At 44.3% G+C, this 15,044-nt stretch overlaps 1 protein-coding gene across 3 annotated transcripts in view; it reads right to left on the bottom strand.

Moving 5' to 3' along the window:
- The window catches only part of PRICKLE2 (prickle planar cell polarity protein 2), a 351,868-nt gene that overhangs the window by 48,854 nt on the left and 287,970 nt on the right, over window positions 1-15,044 (bottom strand). For all 3 annotated transcript variants that reach the window (XM_030801631.1, XM_030801630.1, XM_003273662.3), the window contains exons 6-7: window positions 11,350-11,536; window positions 4,989-5,861 (exon numbers count right to left, since the gene is read on the bottom strand). In XM_030801631.1, the coding sequence (XP_030657491.1) occupies window positions 4,989-5,861; window positions 11,350-11,536 (1,060 nt within the window). The remainder of the gene's footprint in view (window positions 1-4,988; window positions 5,862-11,349; window positions 11,537-15,044) is intronic.

Below are 15,044 nucleotides of genomic sequence, written 5' to 3'. Positions count from 1 at the left end.
TAACATAAGTTACTGACCATGGAAGAAAAAAGAATCCATCATCTTGAAATCTAGCTTTATCTGAAGGATCAAGGTGCTTTCACTAAGCCTTTTGTGGCACGTACCTGGTATTCAGACTGTGATTCTAGGATTTAAAGATATGCAGATAGTTTAGAATGCTACTAAAAAAAAAACTACTGAATTTTCCAGCAAAATTCAAATGTAAACAGTGAGGGACAGCAGCAAAAACACCAACTTTCCAAGTCTAGTCCTCGGTGTATGTATGTGCAGCGTAGGATGTGAAAGGCTATTTAGGGTCTGCTCCAGTGAGGAACGATGAAGCTGTGCTTACAATATTAGCCAGCATCTTTCTTCGACACTGTCATATCTGACAGAACCATAGAAACGCACACAAAATGACTTTCTTTAATTCCCTGTTTTTCATAGTTTTCTCAGGCTGGTTAGGAAAAAAGGAGCCTGCAGGAGTATTTTCCTTTTTTTTTTTTTTTTTTTTTTTTTTTTTTTTACAGAGTCTTGCTCTGTCAAAAGGCTGGAGTGCAGTGGTGTGATCCTGGCTCACTGAAACCACCGCCTCCTCTGATTAAGTGATTCTTGTGCCTCAGCCTCCCAAGAAGCTGGAACTACAGTCGTGCACCACCGTGCCTGGCTAATTTCTGTATTTTTAGTAGAGATGGAGTTTTGCCACATTGGCGAGGCTGGTCTTGAACTTCTGGCCTCAGGTGATCCGCCTGCCTCGGCCTCCCAAAGTGTTGGGATTACAGGTGTGAGCCACCATGCCTGGCCCATGCAGGAGTATTTTCAAATCTAAAATGCAAACCTGCACAGCTGGTGGATGGTGGGAGAAGTCAGCAGCCACAACAGGTCAAAACTTGAATCAGTGTGTTTGGGAGGAGAAAGAATCACTACTAATAAAAAGTAGCAGGAAACCATTATGGAAGGTCATATGTGTCAAAGACTATATTAATGATTTTAAATGCATTTATCATTTAATCCTCACCAAAGCTATACGAAGGAAGTACTACAGGAACACCTTTATCCATTTATTCACAAAATTCCATGGATGAGGAAATTGAGTTTTGCAGCGTTTAAGTGACTTGTTCAATGCCACACAACTCCTAAATGATGAAGGTTTGATCTCATCCCAACAAGTGTTGACTCCAGAACCAGTAATCCTAACTATTAATTAATTAGAAAGACAAAAAATTAGGGCTCAAGTAAGAACTTCAGAGACTAATGATGGCTTAATATCGTGCCCATCTTATCAGTTCACTCTGTCATCTGCACCTTCTAGCAGGGTCACCGCTAACCACAGGAGGCTACTGAAATTTAAATGAATTAAAATTAAATAAAATTTAAACTTCAGGCCATTGCTGCGGACTACTTAAAATGTGTCTAGTGCAAGTATTGGCCTGAAATTTTAATTTCATTTAATTTTAATTCATTTAAATTTCCACAGCCCCATATGGCTGCCATATTAGACAGTGTTGATCTCAGGAGTTTTTTTCCCTCAGTTTTATCAGGCATGGTCAGGGTTGCTTCCCAAAAATCTGAGGCAAAGGGGCATTAGTTGCTTTGCCCAAAGATCCTAGAAAATCATGAGAGTAAATCTCCCATGATGTCTTCTTCCGGAATGGAAACTGCGTCCACTCCCTCCTTAGGAATGGAAATTGAGTGTCTTCCTCACTCGCCCTTTCCAGCATTCCTCAACCTCTACCCCTCCTGATTTCCTCATGAGCCACAATGTGAGGATGATACAGTCAGGGCAGACAAACCCAGGCACATCTCCCCTCAGACAATGGTGCACATCAGCCTCAGCAGAGATCTGCTTAACACGGAGATTCCTGGGCCCCCACCTCTTTAGAGTTCTGATGCAAGGGGTTGGGGGAGGCCCAGGAGCCTATGATTGAATCGAGCACCCCCAGGATTCTAATGCAGGTGGTCCAGCTTTGAGAAACTCTTCTTCAGAGGCTGAAGTATGTATTTATCTGCTGTCCTCTTAAATAATTATAGCACATAAATCTTTCGAGAATAACATAACCTGGGCTGGAAGCCAGGCAGTCATCACTCTGCACTAATTGCTCACTTCTAAGACATCGGGCAAGGCGCTTAGTCACCAAGGCCTCATTTTTTTTTTTTTCCATCTGAAACATGGGGATGAGGATATCTACTCTTTGTTCTTGGACAAATGGGAACACAGATGTGGATGTATTTGAGGAGGATAGAGAGTAAAACCCACTGCATGGACAAGCTACAACTCAGAGCCTCGTTTTGTTTGTCCAGCAGTGTTGAAATAGATTTCATATTTTAAAAAATCCACATTTTTAACTTCTCTGGAAAAACTGGAAGATCTGACAGGATGGGGCTTGTATTAGACTGGCAGCCTGGTGTGATTAAGAGCAAGGTTCTGGAATCATATGCACAGGTTCAAATCCCTGCTCTACCACTCTAAAAGCTGAGTGACTTTGGGTGAGTCCCTCAACCTCTCCATTTCTGTTTCTCCAACTCTGAAATGAGAATCGTAACAATATTCCTCCCTCACAGTGTTATGACAATGTAATGAAGCAAGCTAATATTTATGACGTGCTTAGAACAATGTTTGACACACTGCAAGAGCTACATAAGGGTTAGGTGGATACATAAATATCCCGCACGTGGCAACAAGCGGCTGGAGCTGAGCAGTGGCCGTCCCCTTCGAACGGGGCTGACATTATCACAGTCTCTACCCAGGCACCATCAACTATGGAATCCTTGCTGTAAGCGGCAGACGTATGTCTCCCTCCTCTGGTACCCTGCCCACAAAGGGGCAGATATACTTAGCGCATCTTAGAGCGCTACTCTTCTCCAGCTATCAGTGGTGAAGGACCAGTTTGTTTTTATTCTCAATCCCTTGTGGACTGACATATGGCCCTGCTGAGCATGTCTGCGACACAGCACAAAGCACAAAGAGCTCAGTATGTGAGTTCTATAACACCCTGATTGGTCTACACCCTGATCAATAAGACAAGCCTGCTGAAAACGCACTTGGATGGCACCGCAACATCGAACTGCTCTAAGAGTTTCTAAACACTTTGAGTTTCAGTACTAATCTCGCTGCTGACGGGTGATAGTTCTCAGCCAGTGTTATCCTCAGATTCTGCTTTAAGTAGCACCATCACAGAGAAAATCTACATTACTCTATTTTTCCCACATTGAAAAATATTTTTTAAATAATATTTAAAATATTAAATCAATAATATTAATTTTTTTTTTTTTTTTTTTTTTAAGAAACAGGTTGTCACTCTGCTGCCCAGGCTGGAGTGCAGAGGTGGGATCATTGCTTAGTGCAGCCTCAACTTCCTGGGCTCAAGTGATCCTCCTGCTTTAGTCTCCTAAGTAGCTGGGACTATGAGCACGTGTCACCAAGTCCAGCTAATTTTTATATATATATAATATATTTGTATATACTATATCATCTATATTTATATATTATATATAATATATACACACGATATATGTTATATATAATATATAATATATATATATGCACAATATACGTATTTTATATATATATATATACACACATATATGTTTGTAGAGACAGAGTCTCACTATGTTGCCCAGGCTGGTCTCAAACTCCTGGCCTCAAGTGATCCTCCTGCCTTGGCCTCCCAAAGTGCTGGAATTACAGGCATGAGCCACCATGCCTGGCCAACATCAGTCTTCCCACACACACAAAACCAGCTGGACAACTTCACTGGAGAGAGAAGCATGCCATTATCTCTCTCTCCACTTCTGTTCTTTTCAGCCTGCCTGTCTTCTCCTTGTCTAGCCAGACATTTCTTACGTCTTTATCTGCACTTTGAAGCCAGTTCCCTGGTGAGAAACAGGTTCAGAACAGTCTCAGAAGCTGTCATGGATGCTTTGGTGCCCCAGGCAGCACCAGGCTGGGGCAACTGGGCCCCAGGTGCTGTGAGTACTGCCATCAGCTCACAGCTACACCTTCTCCACCTTCATATGGTAGGAGGGGCAAACAAGTTCCCTCGGGCCTCTTTTATAAGGGCATTAATCCCACTCATGAGGTCTCCACCCTCATGACTTAGTCACCTCCCAAAAGGCCCCATCTCCTAATGCCATCACCTTGGGATTTAGGTTCTTAACTTAGGAATTTTGGGGAAAACATTCAGACCATAGTATTTTCTTTCTTTAATGCTGCCTTTGGCCAACAGGAGCTGCCTTGCCCCAAGCCCACATAAACAATCTCATCCCCTTGTCACTCCTCAGCAGCCCAAAGCTGATGACCAACTGACACGATGGTACAAAACATCAGCCCCTTTGTCACAAGAAGCAATGACTCTATAGTGCAACTCATCCATCAGAGTCCCCTGTGGGATCAGGCAGAAGCCAGACCCCAGTGGAGACACCATTCCTCACTTGGCTCCTCCCCGTGCCCTGTCCTCTTTCTCTCACTCCCCTTCTCCTGGGAGCACTCCCTCAATATATCACAGGCATCTGGACCCGTCTCAGGCTTTGTTTACAGGGAAGCCCATCAAAGATAGAAGCCATCCCAAACTTGGGTTTACCTTCCTCAGCAGCCTATTGGAAGAGGGCACATGGCAGAAACAACATTAAAATCCTGAGGACCAGGCTGGGCACAGTGGCTCACGCCTGTAATCCTGCCACTTTGGGAGGCCAAGGCAGGTGGATCACGAGGTCAGGAGATCAAGACCATCCTGGCTAACTTGGTGAAACGCCATGTCTACTAAAAATACAAGAAATTAGCCAGGCATGGTGGCGGGCGCCTGTAGTCCCAGCTACTCAGGAGGCTGAGGCAGGAGAATGGTGTGAACCCAGGAGGCGGAGCTTGCAGTGAGCAGGGATCGTGCCACTGCACTCCAGCCTGGGAGACAGAGCGAGACTCCATGTCAAAAAAAAAAAAATTCTGAGGACCAGCATCCAGTCACCCAGAGATTACCCTCTTGCTATCTGTTTTCGAGGTGAACAGGACTTACCTGTTGCATTAGACAGGGCCAGGGATTCCATGGAGCCCCGAGGGGTTTGCTCTGTGGGCGTCATGTCCTCTGTGTATTTCAGGGAACTGATGGGATGACGGGTCCGACACTGCTGAGTGGACATGCCCCCTTCCTCTTCCTCTTCCTCCTCATATTTGGGGACTTGGATGCTGCCTCGGGTCTCACTGAAACTCTGACTAGACATATCACTGTAGCTCTCCTGAGATCTCAGCCTGCCCGGGTAATAGTCTTCTCGGCATTCCTTGATGAAGCTGCCAGCATGTCCTGTCATGGCCAGTGACGAGCTCCTTTTGGGGTTGCTGAAGTGCTTGCCCCACATTTCAGGCTGGGCCCCAGCCCCCTGCCCTCCTGGACTGTAGGAAGTTCTGATGTTGCACTGGCTGAGGAGCTGCAGAGGGCTCTGGGACTGGTTCTGCTCCATCTTGTTCCCATAATGGTAGGGCTCTTCCCGGCTCCTCCAGATGGGGTCCCGGTTGAGGCTGGGTGTCTGGCTGGACAGGCTGAGCATGTCCATCTGCAGTGACAGGGGGTCTACATCGGCTGACAGCCGGTTGGAACTCACTTGCAGCTGGCTGTGCTGGTTCAGCATGGGCTCCTCCGTCTTGCCCTTGTTCTTGCCAATTTTGGCACTGCGCCGGGACTCCTTGGCCCTGGCGTTCTGGAAGGCGGAATCGGAGGAGTCAGAACCATTGGGGTCTTCCCCAGCACTGCAGGCCCGTGAGCAAAATATCTGGCCCTGCTTCGGGAGGAATGGCCGCCCCAGGAGGGATTTCTTGCAGTGAGCACAGCAGAAACAGGTCTCGGTGGCGTGCCAATGTTGGCCGTCATAGGTCATTTGACCTTGGTCGATACCTAAAAAAATGAGAGACATTGGAGAGGCTGATGAGCTGGCTCAGAGCTCTGCCCTGGGACGTGAAACACACAGCACCGTGGTTTGTCTCAGGATTCCAGGTGTGGCAGGATAAATTGTCAATAAATCAACAATCAGACCCTTATGTAAATGGTGTTCATGTCCTATGACGAGAACTCCTTGTTATACCAGAATGCACCTTAACTCATTTCCTCCAAGCACAAAGACTCTAGGTTAAAATGGCTTGTCTATGAATCCTTCTGCCTGGGACACATTTCCCCCTGACAAATAGCAATAGTAATATTAACATATGATCTTGTACTGCTTTAAGAGCTTTATATATGTAAACTCATTTAATCACTCAGCTCCTTGAGCTAGCTTTCTAATATTATTCGCAGTTTTCACATCAGAAAATAGAGGCAGATGAGGCTAAGTACCTTGCACAGAGTAACATAACTAGGAACCAGAGACGAGATCTGTACCCAGGAAGTCTTATTCTCAACCATGACATTGACTCTATCTCCTTCACTCTAGTTAGGCATCTGCTTGAAAGCCAACTCCTCTGAGAAGTCTTCCTATCTACACTAAATAGTGATTCTCCATTACTCTCCAGCCTTACCTGCTGGAGTTTTCTTGATAGCATTAATACCGCTTTACATTGCAACAGTATACATATGCATCTGTTTATTATTTCTCTCCCCCACTAAAAATGAAGCGCTATGAGGACAGACTCATTGAGTTTCTACAGCATCTCCAGGACCTGGAACATGGCCTGGTGTATGACAGGGCTCTTTGTGTATAGATAGATCGAGTGAATCCCATTACTAGCATATGCTTTTCCAATGGGTAAGTCACAGCAGCAACTCAGTGGATGCTACGGTCAATGTTTTCTCCAAAACTCCTAAGTTGAAATCCTAAATCCTAAAGTGACGGCATTAGGAGACGGAGCTTTTTGGGAGGTGACTAGGTCATGAGAGTGGAGACCTCATGAATGAAATTAGTGCCCTTATAAAAGAGGCCCAAGGGAGCTTGTTTGCTCCTTGCACCATATGATGACTCTGCCAGAAGGCATCATCCAGGAAACAGAAAACAGGCCCTCGGCAGACATTGCATTTGCTGGTGCCTTGAGTTTGAACTTCCCAGCTTTCAAACTGTCAGCAATACATTTCTGTTACTCAGAAGCCACCCAGTCTGTGCTATTCCATTAAGGCAGTCTCAACAGACTTAGTGGGAAATAAAAATGTGGATTTCGACTCTTGTTAAGGAAAAATCTGCTTTTGGTAAAGAAAAACCTAGACATGGTATTGCCAAAGCTATTGCCCCTCTGGGAGCATAAGTACCCTTTGCTCAATTTCATCAGGAAAGGAAGAGGCACAATTCCTCCCTGTGACAGGACTGTGCCAGGTTTCTATAGCCTGGCCACACTGCATACTAAGGGAGCCTCCCACACCTCCGGGGGTTCTGCCTTCTCATCATCTCTGCCCTCTTCTGGTTATAGGACTTCATCTCCCTGTGGGCCACCATTTCCCTGCCATCTTCAGGCCATGAGCTTTGGGTGGGGCAAAAGCTGACCTGGGGCCCAAAATAGGCCAGCAAAAAAAATCTGCTCTCCTGGCACCCAGGGACTGATTCAGGGGTGGGCAAGTGACCTGCTCTAAGCCAACACCTCTCATTGCTTTTTCTAAGGCAGAACTTTTGCTAAGGCAGTCACACAGCAGGCTCTTTTTATAGCAGTTGTAAAACTGGCAGAATGAACACTGGGAGCTGCTGGGGCCCGCTCCCGTGGGGAGAGCCTGCTGGGAATATAGCCTCAAGCTATGACTGGAGGGTGGACCAGGACCCTTGCAGTCTCCTGATGCATAATGATACACGGCTTCCCAGAAAAAAGGACTAATGTGGCCTTTATCTTCAGTGGTTGAGAGTTCCTGAGCCTGGACTTTCAAGGAAGAACTTCTGGAAACTTGTCTAAAGAGGCAATGAACAAGCAATTAGGGAGAAGGAGAGAATTGCAAGAACAAAAGGCCACCGGCCCAAGCAGCCTACATTTCTCCTCCACTGTCTATCCCCGGACTCACTTCTGTGTCTATGGAGCCCAGGGAGAGAGGAATGAGGGCAATTCTTCTCGTATTATCTCTTTCCCAAACTATGGGGTTCTCTTTTCATTTTGGAACCTGGCCTTAGAGACTAAGAGGGGATTTTTTTTTTATAGGGATAGGAGCAGCCACAAGACTCACCCCAAGTGGGAGAGAGGGAACTGTGTGAATCAACTGAATCAACTCCATCTTTTTTTTTTTTTTTTTTGAGACGGATCAACTCCATCTCTTACAGCACCAGTGCTCCCCAGCAGAGTGAGAAATAACCAGCTGTGGTGGGGCTAGAAACAGACAACCCCAAGCGCCATGGACACTTCCTCCCCAGACTCTTGAGAGAAAGACAGGGACTTTCCCCCACAGGGACACGGGACTCTGTAGTAGTTAAGCATAAGGCTTCGGGACCATGATGAACACAGGTTCAAATCCCACCTCCATCCCATTGCAGCTGGTTGTAAAGATGCTGAAGGCCATCTGCTTGGGTTCAGATCTTGACTCTGCTGCATTCCAGCTGTGTGACTCTAGGCAAATTGCTTCATCTCTCTTTGTTTTGGTCTCCCCATCAGTACAACGGGGATAATCATAGTACTTGGTAACTGAGTTAATATGCATGGAGTGCTGAGAACTGGGCCTACTGATCACTCTTCTTTTATTGCATTAGGTCTGAAAGCCTGTCTCTCTCTTTGCTGAGGGTCACTGCCCAGATGCAGTCCAAGAAATAACTATGAGGCTGCTCTGTCTCCCCTGCTCTCTCCCACCCTCCTTCTTCCTTCTCCTCCTTCTCACTCCCTTTCTCAAATGCCAAGAGTGCAGAGAGCTCATGATGGCATCCCTGGGTCCTTTGGTGAGCTCTAATCAGCACAGCATCCAGAGCAGCTGCGGCTATCCCCACTCCTTGTTAGAGGTACACAGGAAGTCCAGTACCTCTGGTCTGTCTGCCACCAGCTGCTTCTCCACACTTTGGCAAGGACATATGCTCAGATGCAGCAGCAAGGGCCTAGTTCCTCAGGATGGGGGCCTCATGGAAGGAAGGGCTCAGGTTGGGAGAGTGGAGGGGAGGCATATCATAAAGCGGCCTGGCAGGCAGCTGAACGTGGTCCCCGATAAACATTGATGTCAGATGGTCCTCTGAACTGTTCCTGAACTCTAAACATCTGGAAAAGGGCTCTGCTGTTCAACATCTAAGCGTTCCTTTTTTATTCCTTCTCTAAGCCCTTTAAGTACTTCTTGGAGGGTGTGTGTGTCTACTGCTGCCACAGCCTCGGTCTGTTTATAGGATTGTTTACTCTGCTGTGCACAGGCAAAAGTACTGTTGCCCTAGCAACGGCTGCCTGACGCAGGGCCTGCTCTGAGCGGCTGTATAAATATGGAATATTTGTACAGTATGGTCAGAGGTAAAGCACCCAGTGACTGAGGTATGCATGCTATATAGAGCGTGCTCTTTCACTGTCACAGGAAAATTATGTTTGGTAGAAAAGTGGATTTAAAACAAACATTAGGGACACCATTTTAACTATAGCAGCAATAATACTGCAGGCCACCCTGGTCACCTTTTCTGATAAAACACTGACACCCTTTTATGGATTTAATAGGAAAGGAGGAGGGAATGCCAATAAATGCACTGGGCAGCCAAAGGGAGACAGTAAGAGAAGAAAACCAAGGGGCTACCTGAGGTGTACATGCAGCAGCAACAGAGAGATTTTTCTCTCTGCCAAGCACTGAGCAAAAATTCTAAGTGGCAGTTTCTGGAGAGGCTCTTAGCCTCCAAGGACAGAAACAGGAAAAACAGAAATATGGATGGGAAGGGGTATTGTTGCCATGGGCTGGTATTCTGCACACATGGCCCCTCTCATCTGAGCAAGTGTGCACTTGCGGACTTGAATCCTCAGTTGGGCAATACTGAGTCAAGACATTGCACCATTTTCCCTGACACTGTCTTACCTCTCCCCTTCCTCACACGTCTTGCCACTTGTCACAATTGATCTTCACATTTCCTAACTCTTAGTAAAAAGAAGGTTTATCTGTTTGACTACTTTGATCTTGTGAGACATGAAAGCTCCTGGGTACTGAGTTGAGGCAACAGGCTGTGAGACGGGTGAGGTTTTTAGAGGTTAGGGGATGGGGAATTTGCCATCACCTAAGCCCCCAGAAGGAAATGCAGCTGCACAGAGGTCTTCACAGCAGAGCTTAAGCCCAGGCCTGAGTATGTGGGACAAGAATGCCCAATGACAAAGCACTGTTGAGCACACGATAGATGTCTTGTCCACAAAGCCAGGGTTTTATCAGCACACAGAGCTCTCCAAATACCAGCTAATTTTTTATTTGAATACATCACTTCTTATGAACCAGGAAGACAAAGCCACTTTTTTTTTGGTCCTAATAAAACCTTTTAAGTGGGGCAAAATGGGCTCCAAAATGGATTATCTCTATATCTCCTCACTCTAGCTAAGAAATTGGCAGCTTCTGAACAGACTTCCTGGGATTGCACAAGCCACTGGATGATCTGGCTGTGATCTCACAGACATTTGGCCACTGCCAACCTTTTCTTTTCCCCCCAAGGTTGGATCCTTCCCAAGGTGCCAGAAAAGGCAAGTTGAATGAATAAGCCACAATGCAGTATGATCTGGAACAGCGTTAAAGGGTTGAACAAATTGGTTATTTGAAGAGGGAAAATGATGTTCACCATCTCATATCTGCCACTTATTGGGGGAGTTAATAGTTTACGGACTATTTGAGGTTCATTTGCTTTGCATTTGGCTGGAGCAGCTTTTGCTATTTTTTTTTTTAAAGACATACTTGCCAGAAGCCACTGGGTTTCCTTGACAATCCCTCCCCACCGAGAGGACCACTTTGGTTCCTCCTCTGCAAATCCCCGACTTGTCCCAAGGAGGCTATGGGAGATATCTGTTTAGATTTTCCTTCTGAGCTTCCCCCACTGCCCTGAGCCTCGGTTGTGGGGCTGTATGGCACATAGTCCCCACTTGGAGGTGGGCCCTTGATCAAAGCAAGGCTCATAAGATTCTTATTTAGAAGAACTGACCTGAAAACTGGAAGAGACACAGTTTCTCTCCTTTTGAGAACACAAATACTAAGACTAGTATCACTGGTGAGTCATCTAGACCATTAGGTGAAGACAGCTTCTCCCAAATGATGTTAACAGAAGGCAAATTAAGCTGAGATACAGAGAAAAAAATCGGTTTTGTCTGAACCCTTGATCCACCCTTACCTGAAGCCAGTATACTCCTTGGCCTTTCTAGTGTTGTGAATCAAGAAATTCCCTTTTTCAGTTAAGTTAGCATGAGTTGGGTTTCTATCATTTGCAATCAAAGATATTTTAACTACACCCAAAACAAAGGTGACCCCATCACAGGACCAAGCTGACTGCCAAGTATTGCCTCACCTATATGTTGGGCACAGGTGTCACAATATTCTGCATACAAGGACTCGAAGCAGTGGCAACAGTAGGGTCTTCCTTCCTTCATGATGTAGCGCTGGCCGCCCAGCACTGTCTCACACTCGAAGCAGCAAAAGTGTTTCATGTGCCAGTGTCGCCCCTCAGCTTCTGTGCATTCATCTGCAAAGATGATCTGGAGATGGGGAAGCCAAATGGTCAGTGTGTAAGACCCATCCAGAACATACTTTAAAGGAAGAAAGCTACGGGGGCCTTGAACTAGAAGGGTAAGAAAGCAGATCCCACTCACAAATAATTAAACAAAAATCCATATGGATATGTTTATTCTATATCAGTTCCTATACATGGATTTACCTAAAGCATAATTAAACATGATTTCTGGCCTAGCCAGTAATTAACCACATTTAATAAGAGAGAGAATATAAGGCAGGATCAAAAACTGACAGCTCGCAGGCACATTGGACATACATATCTGCTTCATTTGGCCTGGACATATTATTTTTTTAAATGGAAAATATCGTATTAACACTTGTAATCCTGGTTTATCTTTTGAAAACACAACATTTGCAATGCTCAGTGCACATTCCTACATGGCAATAATAAACTAGAGCTAAGAAGAGAGGCTGCTGCTTTCTAATGAGTGGCAAGTTCTCCAGTTTGTCATATTCTTCACCCTTCCCTATTGCCTTAAAATAAGTCACCTTCATTTACAGCACCTGCCAGGCCCTCACAAGTGTTTGCATTTTCCCCCAATATAGTTTTTAAAATTCCAAAATTTTAAAGTTTTTTCAAGTTTTTAAAGATTTCAAAATTTACCATAAAGCTACAGTAATCAAGCCAGCATGGCACTGGCATAAGGCTGGGCATGTGGATGAATAGGTATCCAGATTTAAACTCATACATACATGGTCAATTAATTGTTGAAAAGGAGGCCAAGACCATTCCACGGGGAAAAGAATAGTCTTCTCAACAAAGAGAGCTGGGACAACAGGAGAGCCTCATGTAAAATAATGAATTCAAACCCCTACCTTACATCATACATAAAAATTAACTCAAGGCTGGGTGCGGTGGCTCACGCCTGTAATCCCAGCACTTTGGGAGGCCGCAGTGGGTGGATCACAAAGTCAGGAGATTGAGACTATCTTGGCTAACACGGTGAAACCCTGTCTCTATTAAAAATACAAAAAAAAAAAAAAATAGCCGGGTATGGTGGCGGGCACCTGTAGTCCCAGCTACTCAGGATGCTGAGGCAGGAGAATGGCGTGAACCCGGGAGGCGGACCTTGCAGTGAGCTGAGATTGCGCCACTGCACTCCCGCCTGGGTGACAGTGCGAAACTACGTCTCAAAGAAAAAAAAATTAACTCGAATGGGGTTAAAGAGCTAGGGGCAAAAAAACAATAAAACGCTTAGAAGAAAACACAGGTGTAAATCTTTATGACCTTGAACTAGGCAATGGTTTCTTAGATATGATGCTAAAAGCATAAACAACAAAAACTAAAGTAGACTTCATCAAAATTAAAAACTTTGTGCTTCAAAGGACATCATCGAGTGAGTGAAAATACAGCTATAGAATGGGAGAAAATATTTGCCAATCATCTGTCTGATGAGGGACTAGTATATAGAATATATACAAATCACTCTTACAATTCAGTAATGAGAAAAATAGGCCAAGTACAGTGGCTCACACCTGTAATCCCAGTGCTTTGAGAGGCTGAGGTGGGTGGATCACATGAGGCCAGAAGTTTGAGACCAGCCTCACCAACATGGTGAAATGCCACCTCTACTAAAAATACAAAAATTAGCTGGGCATGGTGGTGCATGCTTGTAATCCCAGCTACTTGGGAGGTTCAGTCAGGAGAATCGCTTGAACCTGGAAGGTGGAGGCTGCAGTGAGCCAAGATCATGCCACTGCACTCCAGCCTGGGTGACAGAGTGAGACTCTGTCTTAAAAAAAAAAAAAAAAAAGAAAAGAAAAATAACCCAATTGAAAAGGTAGTCAAAAAATTTAAACTAAAAAATTTTTTCAGACATTTCTCTGAAAAAGAAGATACACAAATATCTAATAAACACATGAAAAGATGCTCAACATTATTAGCTGTTGGGGAAATATGAATCAAAACCTCAATGTGATACAACTTCATACCCATTACGATAGCTATAATGAAAAAAGCAGATAATAACAAGTATTACTGAGAAAGTGGACAAATTGGAATCCTCATTCACTGATAGCAGGAATGTAAAATGTTATACTTGTTTTGGAAGACAATTTGGCATTCCCTCAAAAAGTTAAACTTAGAATTATCACATGACCCAGCAATTCCATTCCTGGGTATACACTCAGGAGAACTAAAAATATACGTACACACAAAAACTCGTACATAAATGTTCATAGCAGCATTGTTTAGAGTAGCCAAAAAGTGGAAACAACTTAAATGTCCATCAATTGACACATGGCTAGACAAAATGTGATATATACATACAACTGAATATTATTCAGCCACGAAAAGGAATGAAGTACTTACATATACTACAATATGGATTAACATTGGAAACATGCTCAATCAAAGAAACCAGACTTGAAAGGTCACATATGATTTCACTTACATATAATGTCCAGAACATGTAAATCCACAGAGACAGAGATAGATTAGTAGTTGCCAGGGACTAGGGAAAGGGGGGAAATGAGGAGTGACTGCTAATGGACACAGAGTTTCTCTTTGGTTGATGAAAATGGTCTGGAATCAGCAGTGACACTTGCACAGCTTTGTGAATATACTAAAATCCACAGAATTATTTACTTTAAAAGGGTTCTTAATGCTATGCAAATTATATCTCAATAAATTTCAAAGTGTGTGCTTCAATCATATTCTAATCGCCATTAGACAACACAAAGTTGTATTCTGAGCACCAATTTTCAGATGTGGAAACTGAGGCATGAAGGTAAAAAGGTGTTCTAGAACCACAGAGTTGGACCTGAATTTGGTTTTCCAGCTATCTTTCTAGAAGGTCTCTCCAGAACATCACCATTAGTGTTAGAATCCAAATTAGTTAAGTCTGACCAGCTTCCTCCTAGAAAGTGAGTCCCTCGTAGGTAGTTTGTAAGAAAGAAATGTCCTTGTAACAGTAGGCTCTCTGGCTGAAAAAAGGGAGTGTTACTCACCTCCCACACTGCTATTTACAGGGAAAGACAGACGCAAAAAACTCCTTTGCACAGGAGGAAACCTCTGTCTAGGACTTTTACCCAAATTACTCCCATAAAAGTGGTCAGATTTAGAACATTCTTTTTTCTGCTCCCAACTTATAAAGCTAAACCAGGTTTTCTATTCTGTCAGCTTACACGGTAGGGTGTGCTTCTAGTAGGGGAAGAAGGCCAGGCAGAGGTCTTGCGTTCTATCCTGCTTTCTTACATAGGGTACTTCTTAGAGCATGGGGCAGAGATATCCAAATGAAGTATCCATCTGCCTCCTGAATTTTCACTCAGAACTTTTATAAACTGTAGAAAAATCAAATAATGCTACCCACTTTCTTCCCTTTTCTAATCATTTTGCAGCACTGAATCTTGGAAAATGAAACAATTTTAAGATGTAAGTGGCACTCCATTACTGATTATTCCATGAGATTAGGGTTAATATCTAAAGACGCACAATGCAATTTTGTTTTGTTTTGTTTTTAGAGTTCTGAA

Source organism: Nomascus leucogenys, chromosome 21 (genome assembly GCF_006542625.1).
Source record: "Nomascus leucogenys isolate Asia chromosome 21, Asia_NLE_v1, whole genome shotgun sequence".
Classification (NCBI taxonomy): Eukaryota; Metazoa; Chordata; class Mammalia; order Primates; family Hylobatidae; genus Nomascus; species Nomascus leucogenys.
The sequence above is the reverse complement of the archived record's forward strand: the minus strand, read 5'-3'. Positions and strand labels throughout refer to the sequence as shown.